This window comes from Lolium rigidum, chromosome 6 (assembly GCF_022539505.1).
Source record: "Lolium rigidum isolate FL_2022 chromosome 6, APGP_CSIRO_Lrig_0.1, whole genome shotgun sequence".
In the NCBI taxonomy this organism is placed as follows: Eukaryota; Viridiplantae; Streptophyta; class Magnoliopsida; order Poales; family Poaceae; genus Lolium; species Lolium rigidum.
In genome coordinates, this window is record NC_061513.1 from 269,664,954 (window position 1) to 269,675,625 (window position 10,672).

At 45.8% G+C, this 10,672-nt stretch overlaps 1 protein-coding gene across 1 annotated transcript; it reads left to right on the forward strand.

Annotated features, from left to right (window-relative positions):
- Positions 1-3,238: 3,238 nt before the first annotated feature.
- LOC124664131 (RNA exonuclease 4-like) lies at positions 3,239-4,264 on the forward strand. Its single transcript, XM_047201717.1, has one exon. The coding sequence runs from the start codon at positions 3,239-3,241 to the stop codon at positions 4,262-4,264; it is 1,026 nt and encodes a 341-aa protein (XP_047057673.1).
- The last annotated feature ends 6,408 nt before the right edge of the window (positions 4,265-10,672 follow it).

A 10,672-nucleotide genomic window follows, 5' to 3' on the forward strand; every position in this document is an offset into this window, starting at 1 on the left:
ACACGAACGCCGCGCGCACCTGCTGCCTCCTCGTCCTTGTCTCTGGCGGTCCCAACCCTCGCCGACGACTCCTTCAACGTCCGGTGAGCACCACGGCCGTTTCCTCCGTTCACTTCTCGCTTTAGTTGACCCCCTTCTTTCCATCCGTGGTGTCGGAGCTCGCCTCGCTGACTATGATCTATATTGTCATTGAGCTTTTATATGGGTAGGTTTTCCTCTCGTTTTGGAGCTCCTTCTACAATCTGACGGTTACATCGATAACTTTGGTTAGTTTGTCGATCTTTTGACCACATCGGCACCTGCATTGCGCCGGTCTGTCCAACCTGAGCTCGTTAACGTTGCTTTCCTGGCCACCATCATGCCCCCCTGCATGCTCCGAGAAATTGTTCATGTTCTTGCTTTACCGCTTTGTCTAGGTCGTTATGCCACTGCTTCGCGGTAACGAACCGCTTTAAGTGTGTGTTAATTTTTTTGGTAGTAGTTTTATTATTGTAGAAGCATGAACGCCCCTGCCTTTATCTCTTCAGTATCGGCATGATGCCTTGATGCAGCATTCTGTCTGTCCCTGCGGCCTTTGATTTCCATATTAGTTGAATCTAGTATACACCCTACCATGTCTCTTTCGTTTGTTCACGCAAGGATCAATGCCATGCTGTACACTGAATTTTTTTACAGCTTGAACCCCTTCTGTCCTGTTGTATTGCCTTTGCATTGATTTTGTCCTAAATCCAACGATGGAAAAAACCATGGTGGTGTTTCTTTCTTCCTGAATGTCGCACGTTAAGCAAAGTAGTAGTAGCAAAGTACACGTTTCAGTACATATTCTACTCAAAGAAACCATGCCATGCCATCGTGCAGAAGGTAAAACTCACGTCAACTTTGTACGTGGCATGTTCTGGGCTTCTGGCCATGTGCTGCTCCCTTCTCCTCCCGCTAGCAGAGCTGCTCCCTCCCGTCTTAGCCACACGGGCCTCCCTGCCGACGGCCGTTCCTCATGCCGTCATGCGTGCTCGACGCCCGCATCGAGCTGAGCTCCAACCCTCTGCTCGCGCACGTCCTAATCCCGCGCCGGCCTGCTGCTTACCTCGACCCCCTGAAGCACTCGAGCCACGCCGCTCGGCTTCCGCTCATCCACCGTTAAGACCAGCCGACCACGCGTCTGGAGGATCCCGTGTGGCTTGCAGCCTCGATCTAGCGCTAGGAGGAGAATTGCCTGGGTAGACAAAGACCAGCACGAAGCCATCAGATGGATCCAACGCTAGGAGGAGAGCAGCACGGGGAAACGAAAGCCGTCAGATCGATCCTGAGCTAGGAGAGCTGTCCGTGGAGGAGCCCGATGGATATATTGGCGGATTCGAGTTGTAAAGGCCGCGTGCAATCAGAGAGAAGCACCGGCCATCGCGTCCGCCTCCGGGGGTATCGCTGGTGGCGGCGGAAAAAGCACGCGACACGATTGCATTGTAGTGTCACGGAATCGCTCGGAAGGCTGCCCTTTTATGTGCGCGATTACTTCTGTTTCCCGTGCTACAGTTAGAGTTATGATTGGGATCGGGACGTGTACAGATTGAATTAGGAAACGCTTCCGTTTAGAGATCGAAGGAACTACGTACGAACCTTTTCACCGGTGGATCCAAAGGGAGAAACGGACCAAACGGACCGAACGACGGAAACGCTTTTCCCTTTATTATTAGGTATAGATTATGCACCAAATATTTTGGGATGAAAGCTCAAGCTGACATTACCTAAACAACTTTAGAGTCCGAGGGTTATCTAAGTTGTCTGTACCGCCCAGTTCAGATTGAAAGCTCAAGATCATGGAAGGTTAGCTGAGTGTTTAGATGTGAGCATTTCCTGTCTTGCTTCTCAGCATGCATATTAATCTGCAGGACATGGCATTAATCAGATTGTTCGACGTGGCAAATTTGCAATAAATTAATCCGACAATAGATAGTACTAAATATGACACCAACCCTTAATATTTTCTCATTACATATGCCACTCCATCTACACCGAATCATACAGAGATATATAGGAAGTTGCATCTTCCACTTCGTTTCACATGCTAGCACTAGTTTGCTGCATCGAATAGATGAAATCACATGTACAAGAGAAAAGATGTGAGTTAAAATGAAGAGTTGTAGGAGGAAGTGGGAACGACAGGCATCACCAACGATCAAGAGAAGTAGCAACAGACCTTTGGCTGTTGATAGCTACCTTTCTAGTGAAAATTTTGTCATGTTTTACTTTGATTATATTGAATTGTAGTAGATGTCTTGTTCTCAACAGGGTTCAGACTAATAGGAACTTAACTGATTTTCGGTAATGAAATTGTACAAATTACCTGCTCTAATTAGTGAAATGAATCAGAATCATAGCAACTCCGATACAGAACAACTGAAACACACAAGCCAGCCGAGTAGAGCATGATCTGCATTGCAAGAATTTCTAAGAAAATTTGAAACTCGAATACGTGCTTTTCGTCTACTGGGTAATTTATACGCCGATGTTTTTCTTCTGACAACATGCCAAACTAAGCTGCGACCAGGATGGAATATGTCTACGTTGGGATCAGACACATCTTTAGTTTTCCGAATATGTTCGACCTCATGAGGCATCTGCACTAACAGAGAACACAAAAAAAGATCGATGCGAAGGACAAGTCCTTCGCCCCGAGCTAATATGACACAATCACCCAAAGCACGAGAGCGAGACAGTATGTTCGTAGGATATCCTTGTGAATCTATTGCTCTGTGCCGTATAGCTGTGCGGCTCTCCGCCACCGCCAAATTAAGGCTGGAGCCAATGATTATGATCCGTCCGTCGCGGCAGCAGCACCTACCTCCCGCCGGAATCCAATCCAATCTTTCAGTCCCTGGATCAATTGCTCCTGACTGTTCAAACCAGTTCTTTTGACCGGGGCATCTGATGTCCCCCTGATATTTTTTTTCTGCATAAAGCCAGCTGATGTATCCTCGGAGCATTTTGGTGTCTATGTTCTTGTCTGAACAGTAAGCAGAAACTGCTCTGGGTTCATGAGGAAACTAGACTACTATCTTGAAATTTGCACTTGACTGTAGATGATATCTATATTCGCCTGTACTTCAGTGACTGCTTTAAATCTGATGCAGCATGCAGCTTGCAGATTTATTTCTTCTTAATTGTGTGCTACATTGCACATTTGCACAATCACATGAATACACATGCAATGCAACGCATAAGTTTTTCTTTGGACTGATATATGAGGACGACGTGCAGCCGGAACAAGTGTGCGGCGTGCTACCGCGAATTCAACCGGATGGACCACCTGGTGGAGCACATGCGTCTCTCGCACCATTCGGCGCATGAGCCACGGTGCGGCGTCTGCGGCAAGCACTGCCGCTCCCTCGACGCCCTCCGCGACCACCTCGGATTCGGCAGCGTCCTCCCCAAGGCCGGCTGCGCGAGTGTCTTCAAGGCCCGCGGCTGCCAGCTCTGCCTCGCCGTCTTCCCTGCCTCTGGCGCCCTCCGTGCCCACCGCGCCGCCTGCCAGCTCTCCAGCGCTCCGACGCAAAGCCAGCTCACCCGAAGTGCGGTGGCGCTGGGGTGCAAGATGGTGGGTGGCGGCAGCGACGGGACACTGGACGTGCGCGCACGCGTCTGCCTCATCGACGAGCACGAGAACATCCTCTACGAGTCCTTCGTGAAGCCGCTCATCCCAGTGACGCACTACCGGTACGAGATGACGGGGATCCGCCCCGAGCACCTCCGCGACTCCATGGCTGCCACGGTGAAGCAGGCTCGGAAGCGCGTGGAGGACATCCTTCTCAATGGCGAGGATCCGTGGAAGATCCGCACGGCACGCGGCGGCGCGAGAATCCTGGTTGGCCACGGGCTGGACCATGATCTCAACGGGCTGGGCATGGACTACCCGGCGTACCTGAAGCGGGACACGGCGACTTACCCGCCGCTGATGAAGACGAGCAGCAGGCTGATGAGCAACTCGCTCAAGTTCCTCACGAAGAGCTGCCTCGGGTACGAGATACAGAACGGTGGGCACCAGCACCCTTACGACGACTGCGTGGCTGCGATGCGGCTGTACAAGAGGATGCGCGCGCTGAGGCATGGCCTCAAGGGGGAGGTGAAGGGGTGCGTGGGGCCGCCGGCGGCGAGCGTGGCGGAGGCGTTCCCAGCGTGGAGGCAGCGGGAGCTCGAGCGCATGTCACCGGAGGAGCTTCTGAGGATGTCCAAGCCCGACTATCGCTGCTGGTGCTTGGACGACGTCTAGTCGATCGTGGTGGACTGGGCGGTGCTGATTGCTGACGGAGGGAAGCTGCTGCTGCCTTGCCTGCCTACCGAAGTCGATTCTTTTTGCCTTATAATTTGCTGATGATAAAGCAAGGTAGTTGCCGTATGACGTGGCAAATAAATCACTCGTAGTTTGGTCAAATTTTTTGCGCCCAACAGAAACTTCGTGTCACCACATGACCACAACATGAGTTGGTAGAGTATCTAGAAACAGAGATGGATTTTTTTTTTTTTTTGAAATAAGGGTAGGGTGATAGCATCCTAAATTTTCTAATCGTCCTCCCTGTCCGTCGCCGCCAGTGGATCAGGTGCGCAAGGTCGCACTCATAACTACTATACTAAACCTTAACCGCCTCGATTTTTCATAGATTTTTGGATTATTTTTTAGATTAACAGCGTGCTGACACGTTATTCTTACTAATGTTGTGATCGCACATACGAGAAACTAGATCGCGTTTTGAACCCACATACGAGAAACTAGATCGTGTTTTGATGGATACTGAATGGGAACATAAATACCCTATGGTGTCCGTCCGTGCTCTAGAACGTATTGAAAAATTGTCTGACCATGCTCCTATCCTCCTAACCACTGGAAATCCCCGTCCTGTTTGTAAGAAGCCGTTCAAATTTGAACTTGGCTGGTTACACCGAGATGGATTTCATGAGATGGTTAACAAGGTTTGGGAAAGACCAGTCGGGGGTAGCTCTCCAATATTGAGATGGAACAATAAGATGCGGGCAATGCGCAAACATCTCTCACGGGTTGGGCTGCCCATATGGTTGGTATTCTGAAAAAAGAGAAGGCTCGGCTATCGAAAGTGATCGATGAACTAGAGGCAGTAGCGGAAGTGAGACCGCTGTCCACACCAGAGATTGAACTTAAAAATCAATCCAATGCGCAGATGGCGAGTCTTCTCCGCGAAGAGGAACTCAAATGGTATCAACGATCCAAAGCCCAGTTCATTTTAGAGGGTGATTCTAATACGCGATATTTCCATGGTCTAGCCAATGGAAGACATCAGAAAAAGCGTATTCACTCTCTTATTCAAGATGAAGGGGTGATTGAAGGTCATGATCAACTTAAATCTTACATTACTAATTACTATAAAGACCTGTTTGGTCCTCCGGAGGAAAGCTCCTTCTCTCTTAACGAGGACTTAACGGATGATATACCCCAAGTTTCTATTGAGGAGAATGGCCTGCTAACCGCACCTTATGCGAGGATGAGGTTCAGAAGGCAATTTTCCAAATGGAATGCAATAAAGCACCGGGTCCGGATGGTTTTCCAGCAGAGTTTTATCAAACCTTTTGGGATACCATTAAGTCGGATCTTCTAGATTTGTTCGGTGATCTTCACACGGGACAACTAGAACTATTTCGTCTAAATTTTGGTGAAGTAATTTTGTTACCGAAGGTTAATGAGGCAGAAAGGATTCAACAATATAGACCTATTTGCCTTTTAAACGTCAGTTTCAAAATTTTCACGAAAGTGGCCACCATTAGACTTAATACGGTTGCGGATCATGTAGTTCAACCATCGCAAACTGCTTTCATGCAAGGAAGAAACATCCTAGATGGAGTGACAGTTTTGCATGAGACAGTACATGAGATACATACTAAGAAATTAAATGGGGTTATTTTAAAATTAGATTTCGAAAAGGCGTATGATAAGGTCAAGTGGTATTTTCTTCAGCAGACACTCAGGATGAAAGGTTTTTCTCCTGAGTGGCGGGCTCTAATATATGATTTTGTGTATGGAGGTAGTGTGGCAATTCGGGTTAACGATGACACCGGCCACTATTTCCAAACACGAAAAGGGTTACGCCAAGGGGATCCGCTATCACCGATGTTGTTTAACATTGTAGCGGATATGCTGGCGATACTCATAGAGCGTGCCAAGTCTGATGGTCAAATTGAAGGTGTGATCCCACATCTGGTTGATGGGGGTTTATCTATCCTTCAATATGCCGATGACACAATTCTTTTTATGGATCATGATCTCGAAAAGGCTCGTAATCTGAAATTAATTTTGTTAGCATTCGAGCAGTTGTCGGGATTGAAAATCAATTTCCATAAAAGTGAATTATTCTGCTTCGGCGATGCCCAAAATGATATGGCTCTATATACAGAGTTGTTTGGTTGTGGGCAAGGCAAATTTCCTATTCGCTATTTGGGTATTCCGATTCATTATCGGAGACTTACAATTGCTGAATGGAAAATTATGGAAGAAAGACTACAAAAACGCCTTAGTAGTTGGAAAGGTAAATTGTTGTCCCTGGGAGGAAGATTGGTACTCATTAATTCGGTACTCACCAATATGGTACTTTATATGTTATCATTCTTTCTTTTGCCGAAAGGAATTCTGCATAAACTCGATTATTATCGATCCAGATTCTTTTGGCAAGGGGATAGCAAGAAAAAGAAATACCGACTGGTGAAATGGAGTATAGTTTGTAGTCCCAAAGATCAAGGCGGACTTGGAGTTCACGACCTAGAGGTTAAGAATTCAGCTCTGCTGGGTAAATGGCTTTTTAAGCTTCTTACCGAGGAGGGGATATGGCAAACTATCCTTCGGAGAAAGTATATTGGCTCGAAGACTTTATCCCAAGTGGTTTGGAAACACTGGGATTCTCACTTCGGGCTGGTCTCATGGCAACAAAGAATGTTTTCTTTCGCCATGGTACTTTCTCGATTAAGAACGGAGAACAGATACGTTTACGGGAAGATGTTTGGTTAGACAATGCTCCCTTAAGTGAACGGTATCCCGCTGCGTATAGTATTGTTCGTCGCAAGGTGATACCATTGCTGCGGTAATGGCTACCTCACCCCCGAATGTGACGTTCAGACGGATTTTACTTGGACAAAGGCTATTAGCATGGAATGATCTAATTCACCGACTGGGAGATATTCATCTATCACCCGAACCGGACGAATTTAGATGGAATCTTCATGTAGATGGCAAGTTCTCAGTTAAATCGTTATACAATGCGATCCTTCACTCTGATACACCAGTTGAATATAATAAGAAAATCTGGAAGATGAAGATACCATTAAAAATCAAAAAATTTGGATGGTACCTTCGTCGAGGAGTTATTCTTACTAAAGATAATCTTGTGAAGCGAAATTGGCATGGAAGTTCAAGGTGTGTTTTCTGTCATCATGATGAAACTATTAAACACCTTTTTTTCCAGTGCCATTTTGCGCGTTCTATTTGGTCGATCATCCAAGTAGCATCTACTCAGTATCCCCGACTAGTGTAGCCAATGTCTTTGGCAAGCGGCTTCATGGTGTCGGCTCAAGGTTTAAGTTGCTTCTTAGGGTGGGGGCGCTTGCGGTTATACGGCGCTTTGGCTAAGTAGAAATGACAAGATTTTTAATGATAAAAATTGTTCTTTGTTGCAGGTCATCTACAGATGTACATGTATTCTCCGTTCGTGGTTACCTCTTCAGCGGGTGGAGAACCGAGACCTATTTACGGAGGTCTGTACACGGTTGGAGGCTACGGCGAGGGATACGTTTTCCCTACATGGGTGGCAGCATAGTCTGCGGATTGTTGCACCACCCTCATCTTAGGCGTTATATAATTCATCGCTTCGATATGTATTTCGCCTTATTTTTATATACTTTGATTCCAGATACATAAACGGCTGTGTGCATCCTGGTTATGCAGAGGCTGGATGTAATTGCTTCCCAAAAGTAATAAAGCATCCTTTATCGAAAAAAAAACTAATGTTGTGATTTTTATGTGTAGTATTTTAGCACTCTCTAGCATTTTTAATAGGCTTGAAAGCACCTATATAATTCTTTTTGTATTCCTTAGGAGTGCTGCTCTAGCGATTGTATAGGAACAGTTCAAAGGTCCGTGATACGTCCCAAACGTATCTATAATTTCTTATGTTCCATGCTACTTTATTGATGATACTCACATGTTTTATACACATTATATGTCATTATTATGCATTTTCCGGCACTAACCTATTGACGAGATGCCGAAGAGCCGATTCGCTGTTTTCTGCTGTTTTTGGTTTCAGAAATCCTAGTAAGGAAATATTCTCGGAATTGGACGAAATCAACGCCCAGGGTCCTATTTTTCCACGAAGCTTCCAGAAGACCGGAGGAGATACGAAGTGGGGCCACGAGGCGGCGACACACTAGGGCGGCGCGGCCCAAGCCCTGGCCGCGCCGGCCTGTTGTGTGGGCCCCTCGTGACGCCCCTTGACCTGCCCTTCCGCCTACTTAAAGCCTTCGTCGCGAAACCCCCAGTACCGAGAGCCACGATACGGAAAACCTTACAGAGACGCCGCCGCCGGCAATCCCATCTCGGGGGATTCAGGAGATCGCCTCCGGCACCCTGTCGGAGAGGGGAATCATCTCCCGGAGGTCTCTTCATCGCCATGATCGCCTCCGGATCGATGTGTGAGTAGTCCACCCTGGACTATGGGTCCATAGCAGATAGCTAGATGGTTGTCTTCTCCTCATTGTGCTATCATGTTAGATCTTGTGAGCTGTCTATCATGATCAAGATCATCTATTTGTAATGCTACATGTTGTGTTTGTTGGGATCCGATGAATATTGAATACTATGTCAAGTTGATTATCAATCTATCATATATGTTATTTATGTTCTTGCATGCTCTCCGTTGCTAGTAGAGGCTCTGGCCAAGTTGATACTTGTGACTCCAAGAGGGAGTATTTATGCTCGATAGTGGGTTCATGCCTCCATTAAATGCAGGACGAGTGACGAGAAAGTTCTAAGGTTGTGGATGTCTTGTTGCCACTAGGGATAAAACATCGATGCTTTGTCTAAGGATATTTGTGTTGATTACATTACGCACCATACTTAATGCAATTGTACTGTTGTTTGCAACTTAATGCTTGGAGGGGTTCGGATGATAACCTGAAAGTGGACTTTTTAGGCATAGATGCATGCTGGATAGCGGTCTATGTACTTTGTCGTAATGCCCTGATTAAATCTCATAGTACTCATCATAATATATGTATGTGCATTGTTATGCCTTCTTTATTTATCAATTGCCCAACTGTAATTTGTTCACCCAACATCTGTTTATCTTATGAGAGAGACACCACTAGTGAACTGTGGACCCCGGTCCTATTCTTTACATCTGAAATACAATCTACTGCAATTGTTCTTTACTGTTCTTCGCAAACAATCATCATCATCCATACTATACATCTAATCCTTTGTTTACGGCAAGCCGGTGAGATTGACAACCTCACTTGTTACGTTGGGGCAAAGTACTTTGATTGTGTTGTGCGGGTTCCACGTTGGCGCCGGAATCCACTGGTGTTGCGCCGCACTACACTCCGCCACCAACAACCTTCACGTGCTCCTTGACTCCCTACTGGTTCGATAACCTTGGTTTCTTGCGAGGGAAAACTTGCTGCTGTGCGCATCACACCTTCCTCTTGGGGTTCCCAACGGACGTGTGCATTACACGCCATCAAGCTCTTTTTCTGGCGCCGTTGCCGGGGAGATCAAGACACGCTGCAAGGGGAGTCTTCCACTTCCAATCTCTTTACTTTGTTTTTGTCTTGCTTTACTTTATTTTATTTACTGCTTTGTTTGCTCTTATATCAAAAACACAAAAAAATAGTTGCTAGCTTTACTTTATTTACTGTCTTATTCTCTATATCGAAAACACAAAAAAATTAGTTACTTGCATTTACTTTATTTGGTTTGCTTTATTTACTACTGCTAAAATGGGTACTCCTGAAAATACTAAGTTGTGTGACTTCACTAGCACAAATAATAATGATTTCTTATGCACACCTATTGCTCCACCTGCTACTACAGCGAGAATTCTTTGAAATTAAACACTCTTTACTGAATCTTGTTATGAGAGAGCAATTTTACGGTGTTAGTTACGATGATCTTGCTGCCCATCTTAATAATTTTGTTGAACTATGTGAAATGCAAAAGTATAAGGATGTAGATGGTGACATTATAAAATTGAAATTGTTCCCTTTCTCCTTAAGAGGAAGAGCTAAAGATTGGTTGCTATCTCTGCCTAGAAATAGTATTGATTCATGGACTAAATGTAAGGATGCTTTTATTGGTAGATATTATCCTCCCGCTAAAATTATATCTTTGAGAAGTAGCATAATGAATTTCAAGCAATTAGATAATGAACATGTTGCTCAAGCATGGGAGAGAATGAAATCTTTGGTAAAGAATTGCCCAACCCATGGACTAACTACTTGGATGATCATCCAAACCTTTTATGCGGGACTGAATTTTTCTTCGCGGAACCTATTGGATTCAGCTGCTGGAGGTACCTTTATGTCCATCACTTTGGGGGCAGCAACAAAGCTTCTTGATGATATGATGATAAATTACTCTGAATGGCACACGGAAAGAGCTCCACAA